General features: G+C 35.0%; 1 protein-coding gene across 1 annotated transcript in view; it reads left to right on the top strand.

Moving 5' to 3' along the window:
* The first annotated feature begins 8,093 nt into the window (after nt 1-8,093).
* Nucleotides 8,094-16,782, top strand: part of LOC128024996 (cGMP-dependent protein kinase 1) — a 153,378-nt gene continuing 144,689 nt past the window's right edge. The window contains exon 1 of the mRNA XM_052610931.1: nt 8,094-8,709. Coding sequence (XP_052466891.1) covers nt 8,405-8,709 — 305 coding nt within the window. The 5' untranslated portion in view covers nt 8,094-8,404. The remainder of the gene's footprint in view (nt 8,710-16,782) is intronic.

Raw genomic sequence — 16,782 nt, 5'->3', positions numbered from 1 at the left:
TAAGGAAAACGTGACACTGAGACTGGAGAAATGATGCAGAAAATTCAGCTTTACAGGACAGAAAAAGGAATACAATAAAATAAACTGAGAAATATCACTGATATATAAAACTGTATTTGCAGCTGTAGGAAAGAGGTATCATCATCTATGAGTTCTTCTGGGATTTGTATGAGGGCACTTGAGGATCACAGCCTGGCAGCAGCGAGATCTGAGCAATGCAGCTTCAGCCGATGAGAGAGGTGTTGAAAAGATGAGCTTCATCCCCTGGCAATTATAACAGCCACGGAAGTAATCTGTTCCACCACAGGGGATCAGAGTGAGGGTGCTGGCCTTAACATAAATCCCTGTCATTGAAGTCCCATTGAAAAGCTGCAAAATAACAAACAATGCCCACACCATGATGATTTTCAGCAGTTGTTCTTTCCTTTACTCTCTCTGGGGTCAAAGGAACAGTTCAATTCTGTCATTAATTACACATTCTCACATCATAAGAGTTTGAGGAATCAAATGTTTGAGGAATATTCATGCAGCTTTCATCCACTTCATACATGCCTGTCAAGCTCCAAAGAAGACAAAAAAACCAATAATGGACTGCCCGTACAAATAGAGTTTGGATAATGTGCTTTTGTAGGCCAAAACCAAGAAATAAGTTAGTATTCATCACTTCTGGTTCCATCGTCCAAAAGTAAATGGGTTTTTGGTTAAATGCCTAAAATAAGGTCTGTGATTAAGACAATCGTGCAATATTTTGTTACTTTTTACAAAAAGGCGGCTGCTGACAAGAGGCAAAATGGAACTACAAGGGTTATTGGATATAATAAATGTCATCATTACATCTACTGACTAGTCCACTTTTGCATCTTTACAGTTTATAATCACGCTCTTGCAATCTATTCTAACTCAAACTTTCGGGGAAATTTTTAAGTTAAGATTGAAAGAGATGTTCATTGGTTCATGGTTGTGAGGATGAATTAACTGTGGTGAAGTTAATTTACAGCTTACATGTAGCTTTTTACTCCTGTTAATTGCATTTAGGCTTCAAAATTCATAAAAGTTTTGTTTATTTCTGAAGACTATGATATGATAAACAAAACAATCATACCTCGCATGATGCATCTGCATGCCTCAAGCCAATAGTTCCCCCAAAAATGAAAACTGACTCACCCTCAGGCCATCCAAGATGTAGATGAATTTGTTTTTTCATCAGAACAGATTTGGAAAAATGTAGCTTTACATCACTTGTTCACCAGTTGATCCTCTGCAGTGAATGGGTGCCGTCAGAATGAGAGTTACCCATCACAATTATCCACAAGAAATACATACCACTCCTTTCCATCAGTTAATGTCTTGTGAAACAACCTGTTTGTAAATCCTCTATCCATAAAATTGCATTCTCCAGTTGTTTCATCTGAATCAAAAGAGAAATATGCAAAGATCAAGCAAGGTTTACAAGTGAAAACAGCCCAAAAGAGTGTGTCGACTGATTTTAATTTAACATGACAACATGTGACTTTTTCACTGGAGGAAGTTTTATTATGTATTTTGAACGCATATTAAAGTTATGTTTTAATAATGGATTTGTATGCTACAAACAAAAAGATTTTTGCTCCTCAAGACATTAATTGATAGAATGGTGTGGTGTGGATTACATGTGGATCATTGTGATGTTTTTATCAGCTGTTTGGATTCTCATTCTGACGGCACCCATTCAGGATCCATTGTTGAGCACTTGATGTAATACTTAATATATCTGTTGTGGTGAAGAAACAAGCACATCTACATCTTGGATGGCCTGAGGGTGAATAAATTGTAAGATTTTTTTTGTTTGTTTGTTTTAATTTTCATTTTTGGGTGAAGTATCCTTGTATACTTTGGTATGATTGTTGCATAAACCTATTAGGTAAATTGAAACTCTTGAAATATATCTCACAAGTTGTATGTATGGACGATTTGTATGGACATAAGGGCACACAAATTCTATTTTTGGATGGACTATACCTTTAAGTGCTCTTCTGCATTCATGATGAGTAAATGTGTAGTTAAGAGCCCCTGCCCCCTCCTTTCCCATCACAGTCTCTCAGCAACATCAGCTCAGACAATGCCTCCTCCTCCCTTCATTTAGATAAATCCTGCTGTAGAGGCAAATGATGACATACACCTTATTGATTTTGCGACATCCTGTCTTCACTTAGGAACGCTTTACAGTTTCTATGAGAGAAATCGTATGCATTACAGGAAGAACATTGAATGTCTGTCTGAAAACTGATACTCCTTCCCCTAGAGAGCTGTGACTGCATTGCCTCATTGGGATGAGATAACCAGCCATGCTCAAATTTTGTGAATCACAACAGGTTTTCCCTTATGTGACATAATCAGAGCAGGGAGAACAGAAGTCAAGGTGACCTGATCAGTCCGATGGATTAGAAAAATAACTAAACAAACAAAATGAGCTACATTTTTGCTAGAACTTCGCAAAGAATGAATTAATAAAGTCAAAATGGAAAACTGACCCAGTAACATTTGTTGTGCACTGAAGTCTCAGTATAAAGGCTTGGACAACGAAAGCTTTTTCCATATTTTAGATCAGTGGGTTTGTAAAGATTATATATAATAAAAAATAAAAAAGTTTAGCGTGCTGATTCTGATTAAATAGTTACATAACTATATGTGATGTCCTGAAGAAGCCAGAAGAAATATATTATAACTCCTTAATAAATTGCTAGAGCCCAGATCCTAAAACTAACTCACAAATAAATAAATAAATAAATAAATAAATAAATAAATAAGTAAATAAATGAGTGAATGAACAAATAAATAATTACTATTTATATTTTAGTAGCATAATGTATAAACTGCAATGTATTATTATTTATTTTAATGAATACATGAAATATAAATTATATATATATATATATATATATATATATATATATATATATATATATATATATATATATATATATATATATATATATATTATGCAAATACATAATAGAAACAATACAAATTAATAATATTTTAGTAACAAATAAGAACCAAACTAACACGTTTCAATACAATTTATTATTTATTTTTAAGAAATCACATTGTTTATATTTCAGTAAACACCAACCAACAAACAAACAAAAGAATAAATAAATAAATAATTTACTGTTTTTAAGAGCACGTTGTCTTCCGTACATTATTGTGTGAATACATTAGTGTTGCATATACTTACACACTGAAGCACGTCACCACCAATCATATAGGCTAATATGGAAATTGATTCTATCTGAGGCTCGAGCGAGTTTGCGGTAGAGAGCGGAGTGCAGGTTTCTCAGGGGAAGGAGGCAGAGGACATCTAATTGGTTTCTCAATGAAACAATCGTCCTAGTCTGCAGGAAGGTGCGCACGGAGCGCAGTTGCTCTGCGCTGAAGTAAATCCGGACTGAGATAGTTCATCATTCAGCGGGAGTCGAGTTCAGTCTTCTTCGGTTCAAACTTCAAACATGAGCGAAATAGACGAAGAATTTGCCAAGATGCTGCTCATAAAAGAGGAGCGGATAAAGGCTATGGAGAGGCTGCTGCTGGCGAGGGAGCAGGAGGTGAATGACCTGAAGAGAAAGCTGCACAAATGTCAGTCAGTGCTGCCGAGCGCTATCGGACCCAGAACCAGGCGCGCGAAGGGCATCTCCGCGGAACCGCAGACCTTCAGGTCCTTCCAGGACTTAAAGAGCGAAGCATTGCGCAAACACCCCAAGTCGGGCAGGTACGAGCCATTCATGTCTAAAGACGAATATTCTTTACAATGGTGTCACAACCAAGCTGTGGCTGCTTTCTGTCCGAATCGAATCTCAGTTACTTCGCTGTGTGACTTCACTATTACACTATACAAGAGTAAACGGTACCGGTTTATTTTAAGTGGCCGTTGTTACAAGGTTATATGTAGGTACCTACTATAATAATAGAAATAATTACAAGTAACTAACCATATACTATACAAACACAAACACACTATATACGCACATAGTTAATTAATATTACTCAGCAAATACATTTGCAATTACACTGTAACAACATCACCTTAAAATAAAGCTAGCCTACGTTTGCACACGTGACTGTACTTCACTATACTATACTATACTATACTATACTATACTATACTATACTATACTATACTATAAGTAAAACTTTATACAGTACAACAAAGGGATATGCAAGATTGGATCACCACATTGTACAACTATACTATAGTATACTATACTATAATCAATTTTAATTACTGTTTTATTTGTGTGTTTGTGTTTGTGTGTGCGCGCGCGTGTGTTTGACAAATGCTGATTGTTGAATATTTAATGCTGGCTGTTAAATATTTAATGTCACAGATATCACTACTATATTTAGGATTCATATATTGTAACTTTCAACTTTTTTCTGGAAACATATGGAATGTCCCACATTTAGTGGGAATAAGTAAACTCAATTTCTTTAAATGAGTATCTTTGTCAACCTCTGCAGGAGTCAGTGGGAGCTGAACTTACTAAATATTACTGAGATCAATACTACATTTTCATTTTTTTTTTTGCTTTTAAATGTAATAAAGTGAATAAGTGCAGTTTTGGATTAAAATAAGCAGTTTTGCCAGTTAACTATTGGATGTCCATAAAGCGCCTAAAACTTAAATAACTTCCTGTCAGAAGCCACTAGATGTCAGTAAAATATCATCGTTATTAAAACAGGAATCTAATGCACTATGACAGAGGGTTCATACTGAGACCTATCGTGAAGTGTGGATGGAAACGATAAGGTTTTTGGTTCACGATGACATTTTAATACCGTACTTACAAACATATTTATGATTGTGTAAATAATTTATTCAGCAATTAAAAGTGACAGAGGGTAACTGAGTGAGTAGTATTTGTCTGTGTCATGTGATCTCAACATGGTGGCCCCATGTGGGATACAAAAGCTTTTTTAGGCCACAGATATGGCTGGAGCCTTTCATATGAACTATTACTATTTATAACTATTTAGGGTTATTATTTTATTATGCACAGTTAATAACTTTAATTAAGGTTAAATGAAGCTCCTCTGAAATATATGCAAATATGTTACTAAGGCAAGTATAAAGTGCAGTGAACATTACTATTTTTTCCTGTTGCTATATCAAATTTAATCTTTTTTATTGTTTTTGAAAGAACCGATATATTGTGAAAGAACAGTATATTGTGAATATGTGTGTGTGAATGTAATTGATTTCTGTTATGGAAAACCCTCTTTTAGGATTCTTTTAATGAAAAGAAAGTGTAATTAATCAGCATTTGAAATAGATAATAAATAGATTATAATATACATTATACATGTCTTTACTGTTTTGATAAACTATAAAATTGTTGTTTTTCATTTATTTGTCTTAACACAAACTTTTGAGTGTATCACAGTTTCCACAAAAATATTAGGCAGCAGAAATGTTTATAACTTTGAACATCGATAAGAATAAAAAATGTTTCTTTAGCACCAAATCAACATATTCAAAATAAATTCTAAAGGATCATGTGACACTAAAGACTGGAGTAATGATGCTGAAAATTGTGTTAAATAAATAATAAATGTTTATGTATATGTATAGTGTTAAATATATGTATGAATCTGAACATAAACCTAATAACATTTAACATTTGCTCTTATTGCACTGTAAATTCAGTAGATTCAGGTTATTGTGACTGATCCAAAGCGATCTCTTTGACAAATACTGCCCACCCTCGTCTCTGATCCTGTGTGTTCTCATGTAGAACTCCTTATATAATCAACAGGCTGCTTGAAAAGCACTTGAGAATGGAAAGTGTGTTATCTTTCCCGTGCTGATAAAAGGCTGCAGGGTTAACGGTGGCTTGTCCTGCAGATCCAGACTCTGGCCTTCCACATTAGCATCACATCTCTCACGTCCGCATTGGCACAGACACTTTGATCTGCGCCTGGTCTCCAGTTCTTGTAAATGGTTTGCGACAAGGACAGAGCCTCATCAGTCGTGCTTAATTGGTCTTTTATGCTATGCATGATAAATGGGATTCATGTTCATTTTAGGGCAGTGCTTCATAGATATCAGAAAAAAAAGGGATGGACTAGATACTGAATTGAGGATTGTGTGCTACAGTGTGGGTTTCTAAAATCAGGAAATGTATTAACCACTTTATTAACATCTTGTATGAAGTCTTAAGATCCTTTCTGCCAGACAAAACACTAAACACATAAAACAATTACACAGAGCACTGAAAGATATAATGTACAACACATAAATGTAACAGTTGGCAAACATAATTTCTACAGCCTTCTGTTTATTCATTTTATCCTCATATTATGATATGATATGATATGAAAGATTGAATTCAATCTTAGTTATCTTATTAAATCTTATTATGGTTATCTCTGTATGGGGTTGTTTTCTCCACTAGAGGGCGCCTTTGGTCCACATTTTTTAGTTGCAATTTTTTTTAACAATTCTTACCATTTTCTTTTCTCTGGCATATAGAACCTGTTAATATCTGTGTATGTGTATGTGTATATGTGTGTGTGTGTGTGTGTGTGTGTATATATGTAGTTTTTTTTTATAAAGTATAGCATTTAGTTTAATTTAATCTAGGTATAGCTATTTTAGTCATTTAAATTGAATTGCTTATATTATTTAATGGTGTGTGTGTATATAAATATATATATATATATATATATATATATATGTATGTATGTATGTGTATATATATATATATATATATATATATATATATATATATATATATATATATATATATATATATATATATACTTAATATTATTTTAGAAATATATATATATATATATATTTTTTTTTTTTATAAAATAATATTAAGTAATAAAAATGTTTTTATGATTTAAGTTTACTATAATAACTCTGTTTTGAAATGATAATGTGCCACAAGATTCCAATAGGTTTCTATCTAACATGCTTTCTGATGTGTTTGCGTTCAAGCATACAAGTGCAACAATTTAATTCTCAGAGCAACATTTTAAGCCCTAGAGAGTGGGGTGGGGGCAGTTCATGAGGTGGTCACCAGCTGCTCGTCATTAATGGGAAGGATCCAGATGATGTTAGGGACTGTGAAGCAGAAGCATGCGGCAGAACTCCAGAGCATCATCTGGACATGCAGCTTGTTCTGTGCAGATGAATTATAGAAGGATAGCTGCTGCAGTTGCTTGTGTAAACAAATCCTAAAGAACCCTTAAAAATAATTAGTGTTGTATATATAGGAATATTTCGTCCAAAAATTATAATATCCTGATTATTTAGTCAGCCCCGAACCATGCAAGATATAGTTTCAATGGGAAACATACCAGAATATGTCTTCAACTAATGCAAGTGAATGTCATTTGTAGTTAAAAGTATACAATTTGTATAAAATACCCCAAGCAGAATAATTACAGCAATGTTAAACTGATGGATTACTGTTTTTGGTACATCATGTAAAAAAGAAAAAGAAAGAAAAGGACAAATTACAATAGATTTAAGTCTTTAGTAATTATAATTTCTTAACTAGTACAATTAATCAGGCTGATAGCCAATGGGATTTTTTAAAATTGTGATTTTTAAATCACCTTAATCAGTTACATTACATTTTGATCATATTACAATATTTTGTGATCATGCAGTCTAACTGTACATTTTGCAATGATTCTTTCTCAGCGTTGAATTAATTAAATACCATCTGACAAGCTTAAACTCAAATAGAAGAGTTGAAAGAATTTATTTTAATTAAAGGTAAATGATGAGAAACATGTTTAGTTCTTAAAAAGCGTAAAAAGCAAGTTCAATTAAACCGTGACATAAATAGCCTATTGTGTCCATATTTAATTTGATGCCGTGACATGTGACGTGCACATTTTCGAAGTATAAATGAGTAGGCTAACAATTTATTTGATCTTAGTAGAGAAAAGTTTAGGAAGTACGTAAAGTTAACGTAAAGGAACTGAGCTGTTATTGAAAGTAGGCGTCTGTGCTTGTGGAAGGTACCGCACTTGAAGTCTCTCAGCGGCTGTTACAGGTGCGCGCTTGAGTCTCTCCTCATTGGCTCATCGGGGAGCCACGAGCGTGCTGCTCTCACTGCGCGCTCATGGCGTTCCTCTCGCGCTCGACAGCTGCGACTGACGTATGTGGACAAGAAATGAATTCCCTGTGAAACTTCGTCGACCTCGTCTCCCGAATGTGATCTTTGCAGACGCCGTGGGTGTTTCCCCGCTCATTCCTCCGGTATAAGTCAACCGAGAGCGCGCGCCGTTCTTTGGGCGATATTACCACGGAAAAATACGACCGAAAGGGGTTTGTTTCAATTACATGACCGAAAACTGACCGTTCGCCTAGTTGGTAACGACTCCGTATCGTTAACCGTGGGGAGAAATGGGCACTTTACGCGATCTCCAGTACGCGTTACAGGAGAAGATCGAAGAACTGAGACAGAGAGACGCGCTGATTGATGAACTGGAGTTGGAGCTTGACCAGAAAGATGAACTCATCCAGAAGCTTCAGAATGAGTTAGACAAATACCGATCCGTTATAAGACCGGCAACTCAACAAGTCCACAAGCAGAGTGTCCTTCAAGAGCAGCAGAGGACCAAGAGACAGGCGATCTCAGCCGAACCTACAGCCTTTGATATCCAAGACCTCAGTCATGTCACCCTGCCTTTCTACCCAAAGAGCCCACAGTAGGTGCCACTTAAATCTGATCAGTGTTGTTATGAAGCTGTCCATCAAATTAACCGGAACAAAGTGCTGATGATCTGCATTACTGATGCAATTATGCATATGCAATCATATAATGACACATAAATCATTGCCTTTTTGCAGGGATCTTGGTCAGTAGGACACCACGAGTTCTGTGGTACGAATATAATCATAACCATCCATCAAACCTGTCTCCATCCAAACCTTCATTACTTCACTGGTGTTATGTAGCCTATTGTAAATATAGGCAGACAGCCAGCCTGGTGATGCCACCTGTTGATTCTGTTGATTAACTTCAAAAGGGAAAAAAAGTGCACTGGTGTTTTTAAGAGAAAAGTGTGAAAGTCATAATCTTATTTTTCTTCGTCATAAATATTTTATTAGATTAAACTCAACTTTATGGTGCTTGTGCAGAGCAAGTCTAACCAGAAGTAGTATTGCAGCATACTGTGTATCCTATAAATAAATCATGGTAAAATGCAAATTGGAAAATGAGGTACAAATGACAGAAAAAATGACTGTGGTAGTGCAGAAAACATGACATTTAGTACATAATTTAGTTTAGAATAGTATAATGCAGAATGACATATTATATGGACATAGAGATGCAGTTCTTTTTTCATTAAAATGTTCATGGTCATTTCATATGAAAAAGAAAAAAAAATACATTAGAAAAATTACAGACCTCACTGTATAATATACAAGGCAGTATATGATTAACATATATATTGGCTAATAGTCCTTTAAAGATTGTTTTCGGATCCCCCCCCCCCCCCCCAAAACTAAAACGTAAAATAAAATAAAATAAACTTCAAGTTATTTCATATAAAAAATTTGCAGTAAATTTACATCACCCTGATGTGCTTAAATAACTGAAACGTTAAAATAAAATATATAAATAAATGAATAATAACTATGTAGACATTTAAATAACAAAAAAGAAAAAAAGAAAAATGACTTAAACACAAATTAAAATGTACAAAATATATATTACAGATATATAAAAATGCACTGTTTTTGAAGGTAATGTATGAGTTTCAAAATGTATTATTTTTCTGCATTATAAATATTATTAAATATATATAAAAATGATAAATTATAAATTAATATTATATCAACTTTATGGTGCTTGGTGCAGAGTAGGTCTAACTAGAAGTTTGAGTCGCAGTGATACAGCAGCATAGCTAAAGAACAAATGATGGAGGAGTGCAAATTTAAAATCAGCTACAAATGGAACCAAAACCCTGGAAATAAACAACCTTTTAGGATTTTTATAAATGCAAGACTAAGAACCATAGGATGGATATTAAATATGTAACATTCTGTTACTTTTGAATGTCACTAGTGAAAAAGCACATTTGTGACACTGACATCATGAACTCTGTACAGATGGCCAGATTGCTTCCAGTGAAGCGTTACATCTCAAATCATGCTGGAGAGAACATCAGGTTTCGGTCATATCAGCACTAGTTCTGCTTTCAGAACAATACTGATCCCACTATATAATGTAAGCATATATAAGGCAATATATGGAAATTATCGGCTAATATTCCTTTAAAAACTGTTTTAGGAACATATTTCAGTCTCATATATCAGCCACAAAGGTATACATAAATGTTAAGCATTTAAACAATTTTTTTTTTAAGTCTTTTAAAAATATATAGAGTGCCATGAAACTGCATGTTGATCTGAAATGAAATGCACACAACTGGAAAGCGAAGTAGATTCTTAGCACCATTGAGAATCTTTTCATCTTCTCCTCAGCTGGATCTCTAGAACGGTATTATCTAAAAGCCTCTCTCATCCACCAGAAATGCCATCATTTGCTTTTTGCAACCAGTGTTAATTTCGTTGACTAAATATTTTCGTCATTATTTTCGTCACGAATATATTTTTGCGGACGAAAACGAAACGAAAACTAAAAAAGAAGGCACTGATGGAGACTAAAACTATGACTAAATTGACTGACATTATCGTCAACGAATAAAGGACGAGACGAAAATAGACTGTGACGAAAATCAAATCAGCAGACGGGAGAGATGCGAGGAATGAGCAAAAGAACCGGCAAAACAGAACAGACTGCATGAGAGAAGAGAACCAATCAGAGCCTGACTTATTGAGACGTGAAGCGAAGGTTTTCAGTTTTTAAATGAGCTCCCGGGAAGACGGCATTCGAAGAGGTGATGTCTAAAAGAGCGACAAAATGTCCACAGCTCACTTCACGTTTGACGACGAACAAAACAAAACAAAGTGTAAAGCACGCGGAGCGCTCATTCGTGGCAAGAACACAACCAATTTGAAAAGACATTTACAGACGAGCCACCCGGACATTTTCTCAAATGTAATTTCACAACGATGTTCTTTTGTTTATTGAGCTAAGCAAAACTGGAAGACTGCAGTGCGTAGATGTTGTACCAATAAATATTACGAACTGAAAAGTACTGTAAAATAGCCCCTTCTTCAAGTTAGATGAGAGCACAATACTAATACGTAATATTATGATACATACATTTGATTAATAATAATGTTTAGTATATTTTATAATGTTCTACTTGTTGACAATATCACAAATATTTCTGTATTAGTCATGTGAAACGTGAATGTTCACATCCTATCATTGTACATACTAATCTAGCAATATTGTAGTATTTAAAACATACAATATTGCTAGACAAATGAATACCTTATAAAATCTTGTTACTTTTTTTTATCCACCTAGCTGCCAACTTATTAAATATTTACTTTAAATGTATGCACTTATTGTTCAGCTCAGCTGTAAGCTTTAAGGTCCTGGACCTAACGTTATTTTTCTTTTATTGATGGTCAATTGGCAGCTAGTTATTGTTTACATTATCATGACAGTGTTTGTTGCTGCATAAAAGCTTTTGAATCGAAATAAAGACACAGTTGTGTTGAAATAAAGTTGAATTTGTGTTTTATATATTTTGGTTAAGTTTGTTTCCTATACCAGCTGTAAAAAATTGTCTAGTAAATCTGTTATTGATTTTAGTCTTATTTTAGTCGACTAAAATACCAAGCAATTTTAGTCGACTAAAATAAGACTAAAATTAAAACAAATCAGATGACTAAAACTTGACTAAAACTAAAAAGAATTATAGTCAAAAGACTAAGACTAAAACTAAATTAAAATTTCATGTCAAAATTAACACTGTTTGCAACTGTCTTTTCTTTCACAGTTTATGTGCATTTCAGTTTTCCTTGTTTTATGTCACAAAATTATATTGTTCTTTCTTTAATGACATGATGCTCATACCAACACACACACAAAAAATAAAAAATAAAAAATTCCTAACGGGCATAATATCAGGGTAATACAACTGTTTTGCTATCAAAGTTAAGAAACAAGTGTCATAAAAATAAAAAATAAACTATTCCTGACAAGAAAACATTACTTGTTTGCCACAATGTTACGAATAGAAAATTATATCTTAATATTAAAATCAATATTTTGACAAATCTGATTTATTGCTTGTAAACTTTTGTTTCAATATTAATGTGGTACAGTTTTTGCAAGAGTTTTTGCAAGACTGACAGCTGTATTAATTAGAAAAGGAGCAATTTTTACTTGCTCTCTTTATGCAGTTTATTCACGATCATTTTTCATTCTGCTAAAAATAACAATGTGAAGTTAATTGTGTACTCAATGTCTTGATTTATTGTAGCTACCACCACTTCTCTCCACTCTCACACGATATAGAAGCAGGATATTATTTTCTCTGTTTACGGATGTGAAGTTAACATAAAAACAAATGACGAAAGCTCCCTCCAAAACCAACCATGCTCAGAGGTTTACTGTAGTGAATAGGGGTAAGATGAGAACCTTGTAAAAATTAATCAATTCCATTCCAAAACCATGTCAACTCAACGAGACTGCCAAGACTACATTTCTTGACATGTGTTGTAGATTTTTGCCTTTTTTAAATTATAGACAGTGTAAATTGTCATTGAACCTTTTTGGGGGGTGGTAACAAAAAACAATGATGTTGAAGACTCATTTTGCAAATTAACAATTGGAACCCCCTATAATTTCTTAATACTGGCTATTAAAAAAAAAATTGTTTGACTGTTTGACTGTTGTTGCAAACAGAAATAGGATTAAGCCATTTTACATCCATTGCAACAACAGTTTGCCCCATGAAATACTTGAGAGCACAATATATAGCCTACCGGTATAATAGCTATTTTCTTTTGTCCTTAATTGCACTGATGCACAGCACCGACCTTTAAAAACAAATGCTGGAACACCTGACATTTGTTTTAGTGTTTGTTAGAAACGCAATGAACGACCATGAGCCGGATCCAATGTGTCTTCACATTGTTCTCTCCCACTCTGGCGCCCCTGTTAAGTTTTGCGAAATGTATCCATCTTGCTTCCTACCAAAAGAGCATATTTTCTCCTTTTATGGAAATGGCTCAGTGTGGTTCTCTGTGTCTGGGCAGACATGAATCTTTGTTAAACAAAAGAGTGGAGAGTGGTCTAAGAAGAGCTGTAAAGAGTGCTGAGAGGGAAGGACTGTTAGGTAGGAGATGGCAACACATACTGCAAGTGTGCCAATCTACACTATCTTTCAGCCTATCTGAAGTTGTTCAGCGTGGTTTAACAAAGCCATGCTCCATCTGGCATCAGAATCACTTCGGCATTCCACTGAGTGGCCTGCCAGGACAGCATAATGATGCCTCAAATATCCAAACTGATTAAATTGAGGCTCCTGATGCGAGGTGGCATTTTCTGTGCTTTTTGCTATGGTAACCCCTTCAGAGCAATACTGTTTCCCATCTCTGAAGACTTGGAAATCTGTCCACCACCTGCTGCATTGAGCTCAAAGAGAAAGTTTGGTGAATGGCTGTTTAGTTTGTTTTAATAAATGTGAGGTTTGATGTTGATCACGGTTTCTGTTTTTATTCCCCCCTTTTTATTTTCATCATGTTGATTTCAGTCAGCACTGTTCATTTCCTCTGGAGACAGTGTGTAGGCTTCAGTCCACATGGGCTTTTTTTGGTTAATGAGCCTTTGGGAACCTAGAAGCTAAAATTAGGCAAACAAGAAGGAACTGCACTCTTGCATGAGAACACTGTTACTCCAAAAGATACAGTATCAATAGACTTTATGCTTATGAATGTGGCCTGACCTCTGATCATGATCTGCCAAGCGGAGTACTTGTAAATGATTTTTGGATTAGTGATTTGCTATTCAAAATAGGTCATGATACCAACAGTCTGATATAGAATCGTGTGGGACACGGAGAGCAGGGTAGGCAAATTTTGAGTGAAAGTTTTAAAACAAACCTCTACAGATGCCTTGGAAATGGAATCACCATTGGCTAGTCATTTTTTTTTTTTTTTTTTTAATCACCAGACTACATTTTTATTTGTATTTTTTATGATAGAACTCAGTAATGTTTGTAGTGCAATAATAGTCTATTTGTAGTGCAATAATACTAATAAAATATTACTAATATTAATAATTATACTACTACTGATAAGCTGGTTGTCTGTTCTTTGTGATTTGCTAAAATCAAAGTGGTAATATTCTATAAAAATAATAATGTAAATGTTATGTAAAGGTAATATAATGGTAATGGCCAGGGGGGCAGGGTTTCATATTTTATTGAAGCACCCCTGGGCGCCGCCATTGGTTAGCGGACCCCAACCTGCTGTTAGCATTCCATTGACTCCCATTCATTTTGGCGTCACTTTGACAGCAAATAACTTTACATCTGAGGTGTTTTAAGACTCCATTTGTCCATTCATTATTTCTAAAGAAACACAAAAATGTATAAAAGGCGGCATTACCTTGTATCTTACGTAGTGACCCTGTAGAAGCAGTTTTTGTAAAAATAGGCTTACGATTGCGTCATAACCTGCGACTCTCTGTCGCACAATAGAGAAATTACCGTATGGACAGGAGGAGATGCTCGCAGGCAATCTTTTACTGTCTATGAGGCTATAAGGGGGACGTGGAGGCATGAAGTCAAGGGAGAAGCCCATAGAGAGTCCATAAAAGCAACAGGAAAAAATTATTCAACAACATCTGCAAGATTCGGAGGGTGATTCAGATTTCCTTACAATTGAAAGGAAAGACTTACAATTGTCAGACAGGTTGCTCACGTGACATCGTCAAGCTCACGTGCTCACGTGCTACGTCATCAAGCTAAGTTTGAGTCTGCGCAGTACGCTCGACCACCAGGAAGTGCGTGCTTCTAATTGACTTCACTTGTCTCCGTTGAATCCAATGGGATAACTGTGTCCATCTCTTTTACTGTCTATGGTAATGGATGAGTGCTAGCCAATCGAATTGCCGCCTGTGCATTATTCCCCTCCCACTACTGAATGAACCGGCAGAGTCGCCTGCGTGTTCTTAAAGAAACACTCCACGTTTTTTACACTCAAGTCTGCTATTGATGCAGCTACACAGACTAGCTGGGGCATCCAAGAGAAAATATGCAAAAACCTCATCTACTTCCAAGTTAACAACACATGTAAACAATCCTGTTTCACCGCCAGTGTCCTGCCAACATGGCGGAGACTGTGATATCGAGGGGAGGGGCTCTGTGCTATGACGACAACTCCTCACTCTCAATAGGAATAATGTGCTTACTCTGCTGTCAAGACACTTGGAGATAAACTCTAAATCGCTTAGTGTGTTCAAGTGTATGCAAGTGAAAATAAATCTGTTCTAAACTTTTTTATCTTTTAACTCAATCATTGGCGAGTGAAACCTAACAATTTATTAGCCAGTGGCTAACAATAGACATTGTTTGGGTTCCCTTGCTTGAAATTTGGTTGCATATGCAAGTGATTTAATAGCATTGTAGAGGGTTGTAATGTCAACATAAAATTAAAATTGACTAGGCCAAATTCCCAATAAAATCAAGTACTGTCTTCTAAAACAGAGTGAATACTTTAATTTAATACAAGGATACAATTAACTTTTGTTGTTTTTTACAGACATTTAGAATGGACTTGCATCATTTTGAGTGATCAAGTCGTACTTGTCTTCTGTTCCCCTGTCCCCTTGTCTTATTTACACCTCTCATTATTGCTGGTCGATGGCTCCCTATGTCTGTCTGGGAATGATAGATTATCTCAATGTAATGTCTTCATCAAGTATGAAAAGTAGAATGATTTGTTGTTAATCCCTCTTTCAGTGTCAGACAGAAGGAACGATTGAAGCCATATCTCTCTTGACAATTGCACAATCGGGGTGTAAGAAAACAGCACATGAAATTAGTTTATGTCCTATTACTTTCAGTCATCAATATTCCACTTGGAATTCATATGCATACAAAGGATCATGCATATCTACTCCTGCCTGAGTTTGATTTGAACAGTTATTAGCAGTGATTACTCAGGAGATTTATCAGCTAACCACAGCTAAAGACAATACACGTTTGCTTTTTTGTGCATTTGGTCTTTTTCAAAATCAGTAGTTCACTGGTTCCTGAGCACTGGAAAAATGGAAATAAAGAGCATTATTTAGTATTAGGGATGCACCTTATTAGATTTTTGCCGATATCTGTTATACAGATATTTTTCAAATAACTTTGGCCATTAGCTGATGGCGGTGCCGATACATATACCTATACTAATATAACCAAGTCCCTCTTGTGCGGAAATTATTATTATTTTTTACTTTGGTTAGACAAAAAGTAAGGACATACTTGCAAAACTTTATAAAAGAGGTACATTAGTGCCACAATTTTTACACTTTCTAGTGTAATCAACATATAGATTTTTTTACTAAACAGTAGTCTTAAGCCCTGTCCACATCAAGAACGTTAACTATAATAATAACTACATTACTGTCTATACCAGTGGATGTTTTTGTCTGTTTATTCTAACACACCCACCCACCCGCTTTAACCCTCTGAGGTCTAAGGTTATTTCTGGAGAAGTTTTGTCATTTGTGCTTTTTTCAGTTGCTTATAAACATCTAAATGGCTAAAGTCTAATATCACTGTACAACACACAGCACAAACTGGGCTATAATAATATGTGAGCAGCATGTATGTACATGATTGTGTTTTTGAGAA

Source organism: Carassius gibelio, chromosome A12, assembly GCF_023724105.1.
Source record: "Carassius gibelio isolate Cgi1373 ecotype wild population from Czech Republic chromosome A12, carGib1.2-hapl.c, whole genome shotgun sequence".
NCBI lineage: Eukaryota > Metazoa > Chordata > Actinopteri > Cypriniformes > Cyprinidae > Carassius > Carassius gibelio.
The sequence above is the reverse complement of the archived record's forward strand: the minus strand, read 5'-3'. Positions and strand labels throughout refer to the sequence as shown.